This window comes from Vitis vinifera, chromosome 19, assembly GCF_030704535.1.
Source record: "Vitis vinifera cultivar Pinot Noir 40024 chromosome 19, ASM3070453v1".
NCBI lineage: Eukaryota > Viridiplantae > Streptophyta > Magnoliopsida > Vitales > Vitaceae > Vitis > Vitis vinifera.
Genome location: NC_081823.1, coordinates 25,181,223 through 25,203,263, shown reverse-complemented (window position 1 = coordinate 25,203,263; position 22,041 = coordinate 25,181,223). Strand labels below are relative to the sequence as shown.

Below are 22,041 nucleotides of genomic sequence, written 5' to 3'. Positions count from 1 at the left end.
CAATATTAGGTCTTCCTTTTTATAGAGAGTTATGAAGAGATTTACATCAATATAGATGATCATTCATAAGTTTCCATATTCTCATATTTTATTAACACTCCATCTTGGATGATCATAAAAATATATCTCAGAACTACAAAACACCCATTAAGAAAAACCCTAGTGAAGTAAAGGGCTATTTGTTCAAATTGTATCTCTTTAGGGGCTATTTCTATATGTGTCTTTCAGGGGTTATTTATTCAATTTGTACATCTTTAGTAGCTATTTGTTTTAGTTGTACCTCTCCAAAAGTAATTAGTTTCTCAATTTTGAACTGATTAGTCATTTGTCGCCTTTTCAAAATTATCAAGTTTTTTATGTGTTTTTGAGCTAATAAGTACTCTACTACACTTCAAATGCACCTTAATTAGTTCATTTGTTGATATAATAGCTACTTATCTTACCTATCACTCCACATTCTCATAGTCATTGTAATGTTTGAATTCAACACAACTAGTTAAGCTAGGTAGAAATATTTTTACTATGTTAGAAGTAATTCATAGTAAAAAAAATATCTAGAACCAAATAGGACAAAGAAAAAACATATGGCCAAAGTAAGTATAGAGAATACTAACCCCTCACCCCTCAAATACACAACCCACTCTTCTCAAGTTTTCTCATTCTATACATGGTTGATGGCCCCTCCTTCTCCCCTCCCTTCCCTGTACTTCTTATCTACTTCAACTTTCACCTCATCTTTTTGGCAAACAAAGGAGTTTTTGTTTGGAAAATAGAGTTATATACTTTTCAACAATTTTATGAAATCTAGATTTCCCTATGCATCAATCACCTCTCACATTTTAATATAAAAATTAAAAAAAAAAATCTAGAAAGCTAGAAAATCACAAAACATGAAGAGAAATAAAACCCAAAAATGGAAAAGGAGAAATCAACTAGAAAACCCTAGAAAAGAGAAAAATGATGGAGAAGTCATGCTTGAAAAGCCTTCAAATCTTGTGATAACTCGAAACCTAGCAATTCAAAATCCTAGAAAATTAGACAGTAGATAATGAGAGAGTGAAATCATAATAAAATAAAATGACAATAATGAGAGGGCAATGTGTGAATAAAAAAACATCAAGCTACGTCCCACAATGAGTGATCATTGAGAAAAAAAAATTCATGATTAAAGATTAATCTCACATTGGACTAGCAATGATGAAAGAAGAAATGAGTTTAGCAATCAAGGGTGAGCAAAAGAGAAATGGTAGGGAATTTATATATTGGTTTTATTGTAGTGACCAACTTGCATTCATTGGGCCATATATTATAGCGACCAATTTTATCCCTCAACAATAGGAGGTTTTATGGTTGTATCCGATTAATCCTGGAACTATAAGCTTGGTGGGAGAATTCCTACTATTGTGGCTCAAATAGTAGTGAGGTTATATACACTCTTTCATTGTGAATTTTGTTGACCCCTCTTAAAAAAACTATGTGACCATATCTCACTTTTCTTGTTGTGATATTAATGCATACAAATCCCTTTTGTAATACAACTAAGGTTTTGCATACATGACACGCTATACCAAAAATGGGTAGACCTTTTAAATATAATAATTATGATAATTAAGATCATATTTAGTTCTTAAAAAATATTAAAAAATGAAATAAAAATATTAAGAAAAAAGGCGATGAAAAAATATATATTAAGCAAAAGAATTGGAAAATGCTAAATGGTTGTCCTCATCATTTTCCTTATATAAAGGTGAGTAAAGTGTATTTCTAAATAACTTAATTTTATTTCCTTCAATTTTTTAATGGACATCAAAATAGAGAATATTTTTATAAATTTTTTTCCTTATAATTTTCTCACTATTTTCTTTCCTCTAAAAAAAATAATTATAAATGTGCAAACAAGTACATAAGAGAAGACTTCTTAGCTAGAGAATTCTCTATCGTAAAAATATATCCAAATTAACCATTTTTAGATGCTCAAATAAACCTATATACAAATATACAAATGAACTTACATTGTTTTTGGAGTTAATTACTATTATCATAACAAAATATAGTAAAAAAGAAATATGATTTTAAACCACTATTAGATGTCCTAAAAATAAAAAATTATTTTAAACTAAGCGTATGAATATTATTGTCGACTTATTTTTTTTATTCTCATTTTTATTGTTACTTAACATTGAAATATAAATAAATAATTATTCCAACATTACATTTCTAAGTGTATCGTGTCAAAGTTGAAGTCATCCCATCTCGTTTAGAAGACAAAGGGGGAGGGGGGGAGGGGGGGGGGGGAGAGTTTCCCTACGCTATAAAAGGAGGTCTCCATCCCTTACTATTCATTAAAATAAAGTTTTCTTTCATCATTTTGTAAGATTTTATATTCTTTCATCTTAATTGAGAGAGAGGTTGCAATTTTATCTTTTTATTAATCTCTATTTTTTTTCTTGTAATTAGATATTTGGTTATAATCAATGTAGGGTCAGCGAAAGCTTTGATGCCAGCAATGTTAGTTCAAGAACACAAAGATAAAACAATCACACATACGGAAGTCTCTACAGGTCCATCTCCATCTCATAACTTTTTCCCCTCATGACCTAGAATATTTATAGAGATATTTCCAACAACCTTCCTTATTCTATAAGGAAGTCTAATATTACAATAATATATCAACCTAGAAATATTCTATATAATATTCTTTACAAAAAATGAATCTATACTAATTAGGAATTTGGGACACTTCCTAACAATCTCCACCTTTGAGTAAATTCCATGAAGTTAATCTTCAATCTCTCCATGACACAAACCTTTTAGTATCATATCACCACGAAAGAGCAATCGACTCCACCTTCAGTGAAAATTCCTTTTGTTTTCATCTTGTGTGCTTTGTGATCTTTTACTCTTTCAGAAATCTTCAACCCAAGCTTTGATACCAATTGTAGGGCCAGCGAAAGCCTTGATGCCAACAATGTTAGTTCAAGAACACAAAGATAAAACAATCACACATACGGTACATGAGATTTTAACGTGGTTCGGCCAACCATGCCTACGTCCACGGATGAGAGAGAATGATTCCACTATACAATAGAGAATATTACAGAGGACAGAACCAAATACAACTATTGGGTTCCCGAAACATCACATGTTTCCCCACTCCTTGTATCCATACCCTACTACGAGCCCTCTTGCTCCATAGAGTACCTCTCGTTCTTCCTCGCATCTCTATCCACCTCGTATAGTCTCTACAGGTCCATCTCCATCTCATAACTTTTTCCCCTCATGACCTAGAATATTTATAGAGATATTTCCAACAACCTTCCTTATTCTGTAAGGAAGTCTAATATTACAATAATATATCAACCTAGAAATATTCTATATAATATTATTTACAAAAAAAGAATCTATACTAATTAGGAATTTGGGACACTTCCTAACTATCAACAATTTGAATATCCTCGTTTTTCAAATAAATAAAAATCAAATTTTCAATAAATAAAAATTACTTCTCCAAAAATAAATAAACAAAATTTTGTTTATGTATATCATAAAATTTCAAAAACCAATTAATTCTCCTCCGGTCATGTACCCATGTTTGATAATCCAAAACTTGGAATGGGATTACGAAAAAATCCCTAAATTCCTAATAAATTCGTGTTCGGAATGATGAAAGAAACCTAAAAAATTCGTAAATAATTACTAATAAAATTGATCTCAACCTATCAAGAAAAAAGAATTATATTTCTAAACAGTAGAACGGATGAAGAATTATCTGCACTGCTACTTACAGTTTTAAAGTTACAAGACAGTACACACAAACTTCATATATGTAAATGAATTCATATTTGTGTTGGAAGAAAAAGATTCCCGTTAAAAGAAAAGAGAGCTTGACAGTCTGTATGGAAGACAATGTCACTATTACTTTACTCTTTATTCATTATCATCTTTTCTGGGTTTTGAACACAAAAACATAAACCCAATATTCTTCTCTTCACCTCTCCAACTCCTGTCCATCACCTGTTTCACTAATTTGAGTTGTTGAGGATATCAAAATATCGTCTCACAAAAAATTAACGAAAGTAAAAAATAAAAATTAATTACAAATGAACAAGTAAATATTCTTTTTGTAAAATGTTAGTAATATTTATTATTTAGAACATTATATTTATAAAAATAAAAAATAAAAAAAGCACTCTTCATATAGGTCATGAGTCATGAATGATGCCCAACATTTAATAATGACTAAAAAGACACAAATGATATAGAGAAATATACTGCTAGATTAAATAAACTATTTCCTCATCTATTATTCAATTGATCTGTACGTAAATATATACAACATCACAGAGAACTATTTTAGGAAATATTTACAGCAATTACTATGACAAAATAACTATACACCAATCTCGGCTAATAATCACATAAATAGAAACAGATCAAAGACTTTATTCAAATGGCTTGATTGTAGGCTGAAATCATGAAGGTTTGACTTGATCATGATTTTGGCAATCTTCCTTAATACGCCCCCGCAAGATTGAGCTTCCATCGGCAAGACCAATCTTGGTACGTAACAATTCAGTCCGTTGTCGTGACAAGGGTTTTGTCAAGAGATCAGCAAGTTGATCTTGCGTGTGAACATGACGAACATGAAGGGTCCCATTTTGAACAAGCTCTCGGACAAAGTGTAAATCAATCTGAATATGCTTCATGCGAGAATGATTAACTGGATTAAAACTCAGATGCGTGGCGCCAAGATTGTCACATAGCAACAAGGGAGGCACCTTGAGTGGAAAACCGAGTTCATGAAGTAAGGAGTTCAGTCACACAGTTTCAGACGCAGCATTGGCAAGAGCACGGTATTCAGCTTCCGTCGATGAGCGAGCAACAGCTCGTTGTTTCTTGGAGCTCCAAGAAATGGGATTTGTGCCAAGAAAACTAATATAAGCCGAAGTAGAGGTTCTGTCATCCACATTCCCTGCCCAGTCAGCATCAGAGAACGTGGTTAAAACTGAAGTTGTGTTTCTAGTAAGCTGAATACCATGAAAAATGGTTTGTTTCAAGTAACGAAGCAGTCTCTTCGTGGCTGTCCAGTGGGCTGTAGTTGGCTTATGCATGAATTGAGATAGCTTATTCACAGCAAACGAAATGTCCGGTCGGGTCAGTGAAAGATACTGAAGACTACCAATGACACGCCGAAAGTCAGTGCTGTCAACAGGTGTTGTGCCATCAAACAATTTCAGAGAAGCAGTTGTGGATAAAGGAGTGGACACATCCTTAGCACCAAGCATATTCGTTGTGGACAATAAGTCACGAATGTATTGATGCTGTGACAAGAACACACCAGCACGAGTAGGAATAACCTCTACTCCCAGAAAGAAGCTAAGGTTTCCCATATCTTTTAGGGAAAAAATTTCACCCAATTTCTGAATTATGTGATCCACAAACTGAATATCATTGCCAGTAATTACAAGATCATCAACGTAAACCAAAAAATAGCAAATGATAGGACCATGTGTATAAATAAATAGAGAAGAATCAGCTTTGGAATTTTTGAACCCAAGCTGAAAAAGAGCAGTTCTCAGAGTTGTGTACAAAGCTCGAGGAGCCTGTCGAAGCCCATAAATGGCTTTTCTCAATCGACACACATGATCAGGCTTACTGGTATCTTTAAACCCTGGAGGTTGCATCATATAAACAGTTTCTGTGAGGGTTCCATGTAAAAAAGCATTGTTGATGTCCATTTGGCGTAAAGGCCACCCATTCATCACGGCTATAGTCAAAACACATCGAATAGTGGCTGGCCTAACAACAGGACTGAAGGTTTCCTTGTAATCTAGGCCCGGTCTTTGAGTATAGCCTTTGGCCACAAGCCTGGCCTTAAATTTGTCCACCGAGCCATCAGCTTTGTGTTTTACTCTAAACACCCATTTACAGCCCACAGGTGTACAGTTTTGGGGGGGGGGGGGGGGGGGGGTGTGGAACCAAATCCCAGGTTCCATGTTTCATCAAGGCAGTGAGCTCAATGGACATAGCATCACGCCACTGAGGATGATTCACGGCTTGAGTCACACAAGTTGGCTCAATTGCTAGAGGAATGGGATGTTTGGAAACCAAATGAAGTTGCTTGGGTTTAAAGATGTTGTTCATGGAACGGGTTGTCATTTTGTGGAGACGAGGGTTCCCAGTTTGAACACACGAAGGGGGAATGGAATGGGACTGAGATAAAGTAAGATCAACAACCGTGTGTGTGTGAGTCAGATGAAGGGAGGAAGGAAGAACAGGGTCATGCGAGATGAGAACATCCGAATGAGAACCGGAATTTCTAAGAACATCAGTCAAAGGAAAATTAGGAGAAGAGAGAGGGGGGTTACCTGGAGGTGATGGAGATGCAGTAGAAACATCGGCCGGAAGCACATGTGATGGTGCCGAGCCAAAAGAGTGCACGGACGGAATCACTTGAGGAGGAACTCGCACGGGCTGAGAAGACAATGGAATAAAGGAAGTAGGGCACAGATGAGAAGAAGACTCGGGTTAGGCTGGGCTCTGGGCTTGCTCGGATTGAAAAGGCAGTTGGGTCTCATCAAATAACACATGATGAGACACATAAGTTTTGTGGGTCTTAAGATCCAAACAAATATAGGCATTTTGAGTTTGAGAATAGCCCAAAAAAAGACATGGAATGGACTTAGGTTGCATCTTGTGATTATTATATGGACGTGTAAGGGGATAGCAAAGCGAACCAAATTTTTTTAATTTAAGATAATTTGGTTTATGTCCAAAAAGAGCCTCAAAGGGGGACTTGTTGGTGAGAAGAGGAGTCGGTTGCCTATTTATGAGATAGGTGGCAGTTCGAAAAGCATGAGGCCAATATAAAAGAGGCAAGGAAGCATCCGAAAGTAAGGTGAGGCCAGTTTCAACAAGATGTCGATGACGGCGTTCAGAGACTCCATTTTGTTGCGGGGTGTAAGGAGCAGTAGTATAGTGACTAATGCCGTGAAGATTTAAAAAAGGTTTGAGAGAAATAAATTCACCACCATTATCAGAGTAAAGGGTTTTAATTTTGGCTTGAAACCGAGTTTCAACAAAAATTTTAAATTGTGGAAAAATAGTTGACACACTCGATTTGGTAGCCATGGGATAAAACCACATGTATTTCGTGTAGTGGTCCACAAAAAGAAGATAATAACGAGAGCCATCAAGACCCATTGAGTGTGCGGGACCCCAAACATCCGTATAAATAATTTCAAGTGGACCAGTACTCGAAAGACTAGTTGTGCGAAAAGGTTGTTGATGAGATTTATTAATAGAACAAGAACGACATAACATGGACATTTTATTTGTAGTGGTAGGAAGAGAAAAAGTAGAAACAAGATTTTTAACAATGGGATAGGAAGGATGACCAAGACGCTTGTGCCACCCATCAAGCGACGTCCGTTCATGCACATTAGCAACCTTTTGTGAAAAATTTCCCACAAGTGATTCCGGAAAAATGTAAATGTCGTTCTCACATGAACCTCTTAGTAGGATCGCCCCCGTGATCAGTTCCTTCACAAGAAAATAAGATGGGTGAAACTCAACATATACATTATTTTGTGAGGTAAAATGATGAACAGAAATCAAATTTTTTTTAAGATTTGGAACACAGATAGTATCACGCAAGATAAAGGTTCGATTGGGTGAGTGTATAGCTAAAGAACCAACATGTGAAACAGCCAAACCTGAACCATCACCCAGAACCACTTCATCGGTGCCGTCATATTCGGAGTGAATAGATAAATTCTGAAGATCACCAATGATGTTGTGGGAGGCAGCGGAATCAAGGAGCCATTTTTGCTCTTTCATGGTAGAAGTTGTTGCACTGTTTGCAGTAATTTCACTGGGCTTCAGCTGAGGACAATTTTTGGCCGTATGGCCCAACTCATCACAGAATTGGCATTTGGGCCTATAAGGCCGCTGGTTGTTGCTGGGCCGATTGGAACCATTGGGACGTCGACCATCACGATTTCCACTTCGGGCTGGAGCTTGCCCAGACTGACGCTGAGGCCCATTCGGCTTCCTATAGCTGCGTTGTTGACCTCCCGAAGAACCAGACTTCCTGGTTGTATAGTTTGCAGCGGCTACCAGTTGCTGAGTAGCAGTTTCAAGGCGACGCAAATAATGTTCGTGGCCGACCAGAAGATCGTGGAGCTCCTCAAAGGCAAGAGACTTTTCGCGAGCTCGGATTGGTGCTGCAATTTCCCTGAAATCAGAACCTAAGCCATTAAGCACATAGAGGGTTAGGTCATCATCAGAAATGGGGTGGTCAATAATGGCAATTTCATCTGCCAGAGACTTCACAGCATGTAGATAATCAAAGATAGGCCGATTTCCACGCTGTATTAAGGTGAGTTCCTCTTTTAATTACATAGCCCGAGTTCGTGATTTGCTAGCATAGAGGGTGTTCAATTTTTGCCAAGCCTCATGGGACGTTTTTGCTGTTGCAATGAGTGGGGTGATGGTAGGGGAAGTGGAAGCAAGAAGGGCACTGAGTATAAGTTTGTCTTGCCGAACCCAATGAGTTTTGTGTAGGGCAGAAACAGAGAGATCACTCGGAGAGGGACATTGAGAGATGCCGGTGACATAATCAAGCAAATCATATCCTATGAGTAAGGCTTCAAATTGAGCACGCCATTGAGGAAAAGTAGAAGGAGTCAATTTTTCATTAATCTGGGCAGTGATATTGAGAGCAACAAGAGTGGTTTCAATGGAGGAAATGGGGTGGGTGTTGAGATGAATTTGAGGTTGTTCGGGTGAGGAAGACATTGGGGAAATGGGAGGGATTGACTCGTTGGAGAAGGGTTGCTCTGATACCATATAGAGAAATATACTGCTGGATTAAATAAACTATTTCTTCATCTATTATTCAATTGATCTGTACGTAAATATATACAACATCACAGAGAACTATTTTAGGAAATATTTATAGCAATTACTATGACAAAATAACTATACACCAATCTCGGCTAATAATCACATAAATAGAAACAGATCAAAGACTTTATTCAAATGGCTTGATTGTAGGCTGAAATCATGAAGGTTTGACTTGATCTTGATTTTGGCAATCTTCCTTAATAAATGATATATGATGCGAATGAATGTCTTGAAAAATGTTACCAAAGAATCCGCACTTTCGGTGTTTTACTTCTTTCTTCCTTTATGAATCACCAAACTTTGTAAGGGGTACACAATGACTTTGCTAATTTTGTTTAGAATTTTTACTTTTTCCATAACCCAAATGTGAACTCGTTTTGAATTTTGGATATTTAATTTGAGCACATCTTTACTTCTTTTATTTCTTTATGAACCACCAAACTTTGTAAAGGGTCCATAATGTCTTTGCTCTTTTTTTTTCTTCCATAACCCAAATGTGAACTCATTTTGAATTTTGGATGCATAATTTGAGTATATCTTTACTTCTTTTCTTCGTTTATGAACCACCAAAATTTTAATGGGTACAATGTCTTTGCTCATTTTTTTTTTTAAAAAAAAAAAAAATCTTCCATAACCAAAATTTGAACTCATTTTGAATTTTGGATATGTAATTTGAGCATATCTTACTTATTTTCTTCCTTTATGAACCACCAAACTTTGTAAAGAGTCCACAATGCCTTTGGTCAATTTTTTTAGAATTTTTTTTCTTCCACAACCCAAATGTGAACTCATTTCGATTTTGGATATGTAATTTGAGTGTATATATATTTGTTATGTTAAAAAAAATTCAATATCAAGTACATATTAGTGTAATAACATACAGACAAAAGTAAATGTAAACATAAAAAAAGTGAGTTCAACTAATTATGTTTATATCCGTGAATAAAAGAGAATTAATCATTAATACTAGTAAAAAAAATTATAAACGAAAGAGAAAGCATACATAATTAACCTTTAAAAGTGTTTTTCTAATAGAAGATAATTTAGTCATCAAGCAAGGTTGCAAATAAAATATACCGATAGACAAAATAACGATTTTGTTGGGATAGTAAAAGGTTCAAACTGGAACTTGAGTTAAGGAAAAATTTGGTATTTAATTAGTTGTGCATTTGATTTTTTTTTTTTTTTTCTTTATTTGCTTTCCTAACTGAGAAATGGGAATTCTAGCATGGTGGACTTACTGAGTTTAAGTGATTTATTTGCATGACTTCTCTCTCTATTAGTTTGTCACTTTCCTCTTATATTCTTGATTGTTATTATAGCAGGTTAAAATGTCTACCCTAATCCACAATAGTCAAGGTAGGTTATAATGAGCAATTTGAATGTATTGGTTTCTCAAATAAATAAAAATTATTTTCTCAAAAATAAATACACAAACTTTCTTTATTTATATTATCAAAAATTCAAAAACCAATGAATTCACAAACTTGGAATGGGATTACAAAAAAATTCCTAAATTCCTAATAAATTCGTATTCGGAATGATGAAAGAAACCTACTAAATTCCTAAATTACTAATAAAATGGATCTCAACGTACCAAGAGAAAATAATTATATTTCAAAAACAGTGGTGAAGAATTATATGCACTACACAAACTTTATATCTAAATGAATTCATATGTATTGGAAGAAAAAGATTCCCATGAAAGGAAAAGAGGAAACCAGAAGTGCTGTGGACCCTTTACTAAGCTTGATTGATGGAAACACAAAAGGAAGAAAAGAATAGGAAAATATCACTAGTGGTGGACCCTTATGTAGCCAATCAAAAACCCTTATGCTGATTGCTGAGTCTTTTACTTGAAAAAAAAAAATGTGATATTTCATCTTCAACTTTGCTAGGTTTTGCACATAACAAACATAAATCCAGAATTCTTCTCTTTTCCTCTCCAACTTCAATCCAGCACCTGTTTTCCCATTCTGATTAAGTTCTTCTTGGCTTTGAATCCCAGTTCTGGTTTTCTCCATGGATTGTGTGAGCCCAATCCTGGATGTCACTACTCGCTTGTGGTATTGCACTGCCAAGCGTGCTGTTTACATCCGTCATCTCCCACAAAATCTCAACTCTTTGAGAACTGCAATGGAGGAACTCAAGAACCTATACGAAGATGTGAAGGAACGGGTGGAACGTGAAGAGAAACTTCAGAAGAAGTGTACTCATGTAGTCGATGGCTGGCTCCGCAATGTAGAAGCCATGGAAGAACAAGTGAAGGAAATATTGGCGAAAGGTGATGAAGAAATCCAGAAGAAATATCTCGGAACCTGTTGTCCTAAAAACTGTGGCGCTAGCTACAATCTTGGCAAGATGGTACTTGAAAAGATGGATGCTGTGACGGTAAAGAAGACGGAGGGCTCAAATTTCAGTGTAGTTGCTGAACCTTTGCCTAGTCCTCCCGTGATGGAGAGGCAGCTTGACAAGACTGTGGGCCAAGATTTGTTGTTTGGGAAGGTCTGGAAATGGCTCCAAGATGGTGGAGAGCAGGTAAGCAGTATCGGATTATATGGAATGGGGGGTGTGGGCAAAACCACCCTCTTGACCAGGATCAACAATGAGCTCCTCAAAACCAGGCTTGAATTTGATGCAGTGATTTGGGTGACTGTGTCCAGACCAGCCAATGTGGAAAAGGTTCAGCGAGTTCTTTTCAATAAAGTGGAGATTCCCCAAGATAAATGGGAAGGTAGAAGTGAGGATGAAAGGGCAGAAGAAATATTCAATGTCCTGAAGACAAAGAAATTTGTGCTTTTGTTAGATGACATATGGGAGCGGCTGGATCTATCCAAAGTTGGTATTCCTCCTCTGAATCCTCAAGATAAGTTGAAGATGGTACTTACAACGCGATCTAAAGATGTGTGCCAAGATATGGAAGTTACAGAGAGCATTGAAGTGAATTGTCTCCCATGGGAGGATGCTTTTGCTCTGTTTCAGACCAAGGTGGGAGCAGACACCATAAATTCTCATCCAGATATACCAAAGCTGGCGGAGATGGTTGCCAAAGAGTGTTGCGGCTTACCACTTGCCCTCATCACCATAGGGCGAGCAATGGCGGGAACAAAAACACCAGAAGAATGGGAGAAAAAAATACAAATGTTGAAGAATTATCCGGCAAAGTTTCCAGGTATGGAGAATCATTTGTTTTCACGCTTGGCATTCAGTTATGATCGCCTACCCGATGAAGCCATCAAATCATGTTTCCTATATTGCTCTTTATTTCCGGAGGATTATGAAATCTCTCATCGAAATCTTATACAACTTTGGATCGGGGAGGGTTTTCTGGATGAATATGACAACATACAAGAAGCAAGATATCAAGGAGAAGAAGTTATTAAAAGTTTACAACTTGCATGTCTATTAGAGAATGGCAGATCTCGATTAGATAAAAAAGACGAATATTCGAAGATGCATGATGTTATTCGTGATATGGCTTTGTGGTTGGCTCGCGAAAACGGGAAGAAGAAGAACAAATTTGTGGTAAAAGATGGAGTTGAATCGATTAGAGCTCAGGAAGTTGAAAAATGGAAAGAGACACAGAGGATATCATTGTGGGATACCAACATTGAAGAACTTGGGGAACCACCATATTTCCCTAATATGGAGACCTTTTTGGCATCTCGTAAGTTTATTCGGTCATTTCCAAATAGATTCTTTACAAACATGCCTATTATAAGAGTTTTGGACTTGTCAAACAATTTTGAACTCACAGAGTTACCAATGGAGATTGGAAACTTAGTTACTTTGCAATATCTTAATTTGTCAGGTCTAAGTATAAAATACTTACCTATGGAGCTCAAAAACTTGAAAAAATTAAGGTGCTTGATATTGAATGATATGTATTTGCTCAAGTCACTTCCATCTCAAATGGTATCGAGTCTTTCCTCTTTGCAACTGTTCAGCATGTATAGAACGATTGTAGGGTCAGACTTTACAGGAGATCATGAAGGAAAGTTATTAGAAGAGTTAGAGCAGTTGGAACACATTGATGATATATCCATCAACCTTACAAGTGTATCAACCATCCAAACATTATTTAACTCCCACAAGTTGCAAAGATCCACAAGATGGCTACAATTAGTTTGTAAGCGTATGAACCTAGTCCAACTATCCCTTTATATAGAGACACTCCGTATTACAAATTGTGTTGAATTGCAAGATGTGAAAATCAATTTTGAAAAGGAAGTGGTGGTCTACTCAAAATTCCCAAGGCACCAATGCTTGAACAACCTTTGTGATGTCGAAATATTTGGATGTCATAAATTGTTGAATTTGACATGGCTTATTTATGCTCCAAACCTTCAATTGCTAAGTGTTGAATTCTGTGAATCAATGGAAAAAGTGATAGATGATGAAAGGAGTGAAGTTTTAGAAATTGTTGAAGTAGATCATTTGGGCGTATTCTCGAGACTCGTATCTCTCACCTTAGTTTATCTACCAAAGCTAAGAAGTATACATGGACGTGCCCTACTTTTTCCATCTTTAAGACACATTCTTATGCTTGGATGTTCAAGTTTGAGGAAGCTGCCATTTGATTCCAATATTGGAGTGAGCAAGAAATTAGAGAAAATCATGGGAGACCAAGAATGGTGGGATGGTTTGGATTGGGAGAATCAAACCATTATGCACAACCTCACTCCATATTTTCAACCCTCAAAAATTTGAGGCAAGATTTGAGCACCCATTGCATTCGTCTTATTATAGGTAAAATCCCTTTTTCTTCCTTTTTTTTTTATATATATAATTGTATTTAAAAATTTTCATAATATAAACATGGCCAAGTCCAAATGTGCATTGTGATTGTTTGAGTTTGCCTCTCAATATATTATTTTATTTTCTATTTGAAACATTATGTTAACTATTGATGTATTTTGATTATATTTAATTTCTCTCTAGTTTCTCACTCTACACGCTTCATTAGATTGTTTGGCACTTGGGAGTGGTGGAGCCATTAGATAATACACAACCGTCAGGTAAAATTCTTGTAGAAAAATGCAAAAATAGATATTATTTGTAAAGATTGTTTGGCAACATCATCATTTATTTTTCTCCAACCTCTTTCTCCAGGAAACAATCCCTTAATCTCCACGAAATTCAAAATCAAAATGCAAAAGCTCAAAGGAAGACACAACAATCTTCTCCAATCCCCACAAGCCTCGATTAGTGCATTGCTGGATCATCACCAGGCATTTTCATCTTTTCCATTGCACATGAGCTTCCATGTCTACAAACTTGAGCTCCAAGCTCTGATTATCTTGTTAGAGCTTCTGTTTTACTTTCATTAGTCTCTTGTCAGCCTGTGCCATAAAACTTGAAGATGATGATAAATATAGATTCAACGCTTTTGTATTGAAAGGAAGCTTGAATTGGCAATTTTTCACTTTTTCGATCTCTTTCTTTTTTTTGTGGTTTTGTAGGTGCTCTGTTTGAGATTTGGTTGATTTCATAAAAGTAGAAGATGAGAAACTGCTTATTTGTTTAGAAAATTAATGTAAAGAAAAAGAAAATAAATTGGAATTTTTAAATCTTAGAACAATGAAATTGATTGAATGGGGCCATGTGTATAAGTTACTCTAGTGCACAAGATTATTCTCTCTCTAATTTGAAAGGATTGTCAAAAACAGTAGTTGATCCAGAAATGACTTTGGCTTAAGCACCATACCCAGTGATACCATTGAAGATAAATGAAAGTTTCGATCCAAAATCCTAAGCCCAACCTTCAAAATTGTAGGCTTCTTCGCAAGATTTCCAACCTTACAAGAAGATTTGAACCCGTGTTTGATCCTAACATAAAGAAAAAAAAAAAGTGCTCCCATGGGTGCGTCCCAAGAAGTAGCTTAGACTGTTTTTCTATTTGGCTATAAATAGATTTTGGCATGTAATAATGCAATCTCATGCAAGTTGAAGATGGAATGGATTTCACATTCCATTACTATGATCATATACCTTCATAAGAAGAGATTAACCTTTCATATGCTATTCATATAATTACTTTTTTTTTTTTTTTTATCATTTCATGTCATGAGTAATGAAAAAAACTTTCTTCTTAAATTAATTATTTACACAATTACATAATTAACAAAGATTGAAAGATAAGGAAGCAAAGACGATATTCAAAATCAGGTCTTTTTCCAAGGTTGACGAATGAAAATAGAGAAATATAGAGAAAGAAAGCTGAAAATAGAGAAAGATAGAGTAAGAAAGCAATGGGATAGGTTAAAAACACTTTCTCATTAAAACTTTGAAGGTAAAAAGTAGTTAAATTTAAATTTAAAATATTTTAAAAATAGATTTAATGAATTTATAGCCTTTTTATTATTTAAATTCAAGATTTATTTTTCTCTTTATTATTTGACTAAAAGTATAGGTTGGAAAATTATTCCATGGGAGAAAAAAAATGGCGAAAAGGCTTGACTCTTTGGAAACTAATGGGATTATTTTCATAAATCCAAGAGAGCATTGGGGGAGAGAAGGTGAAAATTCAGAGCATTTTGCTGTGGAGTTGAAAGGAAAAGTTTAAGGAGCTAAAACAGGGAAAAAACATCAACTGGAAATCAAGATAAGAACTTTGCTCTCTGCTTCATTCATTGGGATGTTCCTCTTTTCACTTCATCATGCCTTTAATTTTATTTTATTTTTTCATAAGCATTATTTGTGAGGTTGTTGGGATGAGCTTCTTTAATGCAAAATCACAAAATGAAAGGAGAATGAATGGAATCAATTTGGATTTATATTTTTATATGTTATTTCAAACTCAGTCTTTTTTTTTTTTTTTTTTTACATATTTTAAAACTTTTATATAAAGATGAAATAATTTTAAAATACATCACTTTTTAACTAATTTTAATTACATTTTTTTAATGTAAAACAAAACATAAACTATAAGTTTATACCATAGTGATATAAATATATTATACCTATTATTTTACTATTTAGCTAATCTATGCTTAATTGATGCAAGGCTATATTAAGATATGTGGGAAAATTAAAGGTTAAGGAATAAATAAATAAAAAAGAAAATTAGGTGTAATATACAAAAATAAGTTTTGTTATATAATAGAAGAATTACAAGAAGAAGAAACTAAAATGCTCTTAGAGAATTAAATTTCCTTTCAATATTAGGTCTTCCTTTTTATAGAGAGTTATGAAGAGATGTTGTTTGATTATTTTGGGGTTAGTTTTCAAAATACTTATTGAAGTTGAACAACTTATGGATTAGTTGTGATATTGGCAATTTTGCTTTTGTAATGTTAAGCTTATGAAACGACCAATTTAAATTATTCATTGTAGAACTTTTTATGAGATCGATTCTGGCATGGATCAATTTGGTTTGCATTATGAGCATAGAGTTGGTTTTCACTTTGCACTTGAGTTTAAGTTACTTATTTTCCATTATCAATTACATTGTTTTGAGGGGGAATTATGTAAACATGTAGTATTCAGAAAATAATGAAGGGTACAATAATTGTAATGTAAAAGTAGCAGTGTTTTGGTCTTAAAGTAACACTGTGTTGGGCTTAAAGTACCTTCATTGGTTGAATGATGTACCATCCTCATGTGTTTTGAGGTGTAGATTGACTTAGTTTTTGTTTGTGGTTCATCATTTTTTTTTTTTTTGGACAATGGGAGTACACACAATTCTTCCATATTAGCAACAGGTAAAACAATTTTAATATAAATGTAATAGTGGTTTTGGCATAAACTAACATTGTTTTTGGCATTAAAGTATTACTATAAGTTCAATGATGTACCATCCTCATGTGAGTTGGGTTGTAGATTGATGTAGGAATTCATTCCTAGTTGGCATTCTACATGATTTGGACTAGGTCATGTCATCCAATCCTTATATAAGTTAACGATACAATAAATGTGACATAAATGTAACACCATTTTGGCCTTAAAGTAACATTGTTGGTTAAATAATGTACCAACAAATGTAAAACCGTTGGTTAAATGATGTACTAAGCTCATGTGAGTTGGGGTTGGGATTGACTTTGGGCTTGGTTTCTTTTTTGATGTTCCATAATTTGGACTGGGGATTGCCACCTAAGCATGTTTAAGTGAAAGGTATAACAATGGTAATGTAAAAGCGACATTTTACTGATATTCCTCCCATGTAAATGGTGAGAGAACAAATTAAACTAGTAGCTCCAAATGGAGGCCTATGTAGATCATCTTCTTTGGTGTCATTTACCACATACAAGTTCAGTGGCAACAATACAAAAGATTAGTTTGCTTTATTACTATGACTTATTTGTGAATGTTCATCTGTATGACATTTTTCGTTGTTTAATTTATGCAGATTCTTGTCTTCATAGTGTATTAATAAAATCTTCGGTATCTAAAGAAACATCATCCTCAATCAATGACACAAAAGAAAGGAGGCATTGTGAAGACATGGCATGAAGCATCAATGGTATTAACATATATCTGTCTAAGAAGAATTCGAACGACCTCCATGGCTTTTGCCTGTGGAGAATGAAAATGTCATTAATGTTACACGGATTGGACAACATTAAGTTGTTTATAACGGATATTTCATTTTTTTTAAATAATTGTATGGCTGCTTTTCTTTAAAAGCAACATGTTTTCAATTTTATTTTGATGTTAACAAATTATGTCCATTTGGTAATGATATATACTTTCCCATAAAAACTATGAAATATTCTGATGCTGCATGTTTTGGACTACTACTCCATTCCAATGTAAATTAGCATTCAATGACATAATTTGGCAGTCAGCTCAGTGCTTTAAACCTAAGTGGGATAATATTAAGATTATGTTTATGTTTCTAGATACAGACATTGTTAATAGTAACACTACATTAACCTAAAAGTAACATTAACGGCAACTAAAGGTACCACTTCATTTAGCATGGTCGACCAATATTAAGTTGGTGATTGTGAATGGTATGGCATGGGCTGTGTTTTTAAGTTGGTTTCAAGAGTGCTATTGACAAACATTGAAACCTTTTTGTAAAGAAATTGGTACTAAAAAATAAACACATATTATTCATATATGTTTATACATTTATATATGGTTCATATGGTAGTTACAATGAATGATAGCATTATGATATACCATGCCTGTGTGTTCAAATTGTTATATGAAAAACTTATCAATAGTACAATAGAACACACACTCAATTGAAAATGTGCAATAGTTGTAGCAAAAAGTCGTTATAAGGTATTCATCAAACATTGAAACACCACCAAATGACATGAGAACCACCCTTACATCTGAATAAGCAATGATTCAAGTGATGATAATAATATTAACTATCTTCAGTAATATTGACCAAAACTAAAAAATGTTAACTTCACATTCACATATTTTGGATAACCATCTCCCTTGCACGAGCCTAGAAGTGTACATTAGACAATGAAGCTAGAAATGTATGTTGGGCCATAGTTTCCCATGCATGATATATAGATTACCAACTTAGACGTCCATTAAAAAGTAGTCTCGTATTTTATTTTTGCAAAAAGATCTCGAGTGTCTAGAACTGGGTGAAAAGGAGCCCCCTAAAAGACTCGTTTATACCTCCTATTCTAGAATGGCTTTCTAACTCAAACAAAAATTTAAATTCAAGTTCAAGAAGTAAGGAAATTCATACAAGTTTTGGAAATTTTTTATGAATATTCTAAAGTTGCCGAAACGAATTTTGAAATTAAAGGGTCAATGGTTGAGTGAAAACTGACAGCAATGATCAAATCATTTAATACCTAAGATGGGTATTTCTTTTCTAACAAACCAATTTTAAATCAATAAATCTCAATAAGAAGGGGTCTTAACAGGTAATTTGATATTATAGCTGCATCTGAGATGACAAAGTATCATCCATACCACCAAAATCTTGTGTATTTTGTAGGAAGGCAACCATGAACAAGGTGCACCAATTGGGAATTCATATCAGAATGGTGGTCGCTTCCTTCAATGAATGCATATTGCCCCTCTCTCCCTAGATGCTTCCTCAAAGGTACTTGCTTGCTCCAGATCTCTTGTAGAGATGATAAACAATTTGCAACTACTTGAGTATCTGGATCGTTAAGCATTAAATGCTTAAGCATTGCTGGAAAATCTGCATCAACATGTGTTGAAGCTGATATGTGATATAATTTCAGAACCCCACAAGCTGCCACCATCCTTACATAACTATCACTATCTTTCAGCCCTGATTCCAAGGGACCCACCATTTAAAGTCCCATTTAAAAAAAAAGCATAAGTTTTCTGCTGCAATCCGGACCTAAGTCCACCCTTTGACTACCGAAGTTGTGCAATATACTAATGTTTTGACCACCAACCTGTTGCTTTCTCTTTAAGTGTACACACCCTCTCATAAAGCTCATGCACAGAAACCAACCTGTTGCTTCCTCTTTAAGTGTACACACCCTCTCATAAAGCTCATGCTGAAATCAATTAACTTAAGGCATAGTCGATAAATCTCCACCATGAATTTCTTGTGAGTAATACCTTGAGGATTCATCTTTCTGGGTAATGTCGGTCCTCCTTTATACCAGTAAAAAGCTTCTCCCAAACTTCTTGAGGAACTAAAACATAATCACGTCCCTCCTCTAGCGTTCTAAGAATCTCCAAATCATCAAGTTCACATTCATTTCCTTTGATGTTTCAGACTAGGTCTCTCAGCATTAAGATACCAAGGCACTGAGGACATATACTGAGGAATGTGAGGGTCGATTTCTTTCCCATCTTCATCAAGCTCAGCTGGTGCAAGCCCAGCTTCACAGGCTTCCTCTAATTCCAGCTATTTTCGGTGATCCTCCTTGGATTTGAAAGCCACAGAAGTAGTCTCCATATCAGAGAGATGAGAACCAAATTAGTGGTTGCAGAGAAAACCCCGTGGTTTATGATTCGACCCTTGCCAGTAGCTTTCCAGTAACAGGCGTCGGTAGCCCGGTTGGAACGACGGCTGTTTGGGTGCTTCCTATTACGATGGCAGAAGAAGAACCGTTCCCGATCATCCGTCTTGATCGTGGAGGAGCCAAGCAAATCCCAAGGCTCCCATTTGCAAACATCAAGTTCCCGAATAACCTCCACCTCCGAATGACACCCTTCGATCTACAACTTCAAGTAGTGGCTGATGAGCTCCTCGTCGGTGGGCCTGAATCTGAATCCCATTGGTAATGACTTCATGGATACCACTCCCATCATCATGCATTCAAGGGACATTGATCATGTATACAGACTGTGGGCCTTCCAGATCATCCGATCTGTTCCTCGGAGTCCGAAACTGTGATTCTGTATGTATGTGTCACGATCCTCCCAATGGTTCCGGCTCAATGAGTAACAACCTTGCTTTTTTCAAAACTCCCTTGGCAGCATCATCATGCTTCTCCTTGTCAGCCTCGACTGATTTTTTTTATTTTTTTTTATCCGCATTTTTGCTATCTTCCCCTCAAGATATCCATTGAATTTCCCTTCAGACCTCTCTCTCTGTTCCCACTTCTTCCTGTTCTGCTTCCTTTTTCTATTTTTGCTTTCCTTTTCCTGTTCTTCTTGATACGCAACTCATTTCTTGAGGATACATCCCAGTTTTTCATGGAATTGACAACGGGCTGCTGTGCGTGAATATCACCATCTCAACTGTGCGCTTGCTCTTTTAAAAAAAAATAAGGACTGTGCGCGAGTGCCAATTCTCCACTATGGAAAGTGGATTGCTCCTTCAACCCATGCAAGCCATTCTCTAGCACCATCAACTAGTGATGCACATACAACTATGCACCCAAAATACCCATAGAAAACAGAGGAAGACGACCAAGAAAACAGAGCATGAAGAATGTAAACCAAAAAAACACGGTGAAGGCCACATTTCATGTTTCATATGAGGGGTTTAGATTGGTGGGAGGAGTATAAACAGATTCAAACAAACAAAGGCAACCAAAGTCCTCACATAACACACATAACACACAGTAAACAGGAAAACAGAGTCTTAGGTGGTGTTTGTTTTTTTACTTAATTCTAAATAGAACCTTAATACTTAATAGTATTAAATATTAGGTTGTTTGTTTTTATAGTATTTTATTTCTATTAAGTATTAAAAAGTAAAAAAAACCATTGTGTTATTTTTTCTATTTAGAAAAAGCCACATTTTTTGGCTTTTTCTATTTAGTAAAAAATTTATAATAAGTCATAAAAAAGTAAAAAAACAAACAACCTAAATTCTAAAGCTAAATGGTTTTCAGCAAAAAGCCAAAAAAACAAACACCACCTTACAGTCCCAAACCAAAACTAGGAACCTCCAAAGGAATTTATTTCAACAACAACTATATGAGCTATCTAGTATCAATGCAAATAAATATTTGGCTTCTTTCATTCTATAACCAAACATCCAGACGAGGCTCAAAATCTAGCGAAGATTAATACATAACAAAAGGATAATGGGAATGAAGGAAGGGTATTAAGGGAAAGGAATCAAGGATCCCGTAATTTGAGGATGATATTTGATTGTATATAGAAGATTATTTTGATTGATTGTAACTGATACGTTTGCTCATAGATTCCTAAAATAGGCTAACCAATACTTTGTATATATGTATCTTCTTCCCTTTAAGTTGATGAATGAAATATACACCAGATTTCTACTCTGTTTTCTTACATGGTATCAGAGCACCAAACCTGGTGACTCTGAATTCTTCCAAACGCTTCCGCAACTTATTTCCTCGTTACAGCTGCTGCCATGGACGCCAACAAAACGGGATTGACATCATCTAAGGCTACCACAGAAGCTTTAGATCCCTTCTCTCTACACCACTCGGACCACCCGGGTATGGTACTTGTCTCCAAAGTAATTGAAGGAGATAACTACAGCACATGGAGTCGGGCTATGAGGATCAGTTTGAGTGCTAAAGACAAAATTGGATTCGTCACAGGTTCCATTAAGCCACCCTCTTCGACTGATGATAGTTTCCCTTCTTGGCAACGTTGCAATGATATGGTGATCTCATGGCAATTGAATTCTATTCATCCAGACATAGCCAACAGTGTGATTTATGCCGAAACAGCATCAGAAATCTGGGCAGATCTGCGAGAACGTTTTTCGCAAGGAAACGATTCAAGAATTTATCAAAT

General features: G+C 35.4%; 2 protein-coding genes across 2 annotated transcripts in view; both read left to right on the top strand.

The window, feature by feature from the left end:
* LOC100246150 (probable disease resistance protein At5g63020-like) overlaps positions 1–13,915 on the top strand; it is a 51,045-nt gene extending 37,130 nt beyond the window's left edge. The window contains exon 2 of the mRNA XM_019216896.2: positions 13,874–13,915. The gene's annotated coding sequence lies outside the window, so the exon portion shown is untranslated. The remainder of the gene's footprint in view (positions 1–13,873) is intronic.
* On the top strand, positions 10,823–13,646 carry LOC104877773 (disease resistance protein SUMM2-like). Its single transcript, XM_010646745.3, has one exon. It carries the CDS (start codon positions 10,930–10,932, stop codon positions 13,615–13,617), a length of 2,688 nt encoding a protein of 895 aa, XP_010645047.1. The 5' UTR covers positions 10,823–10,929; the 3' UTR covers positions 13,618–13,646.
* Positions 13,916–22,041: the final 8,126 nt, after the last annotated feature.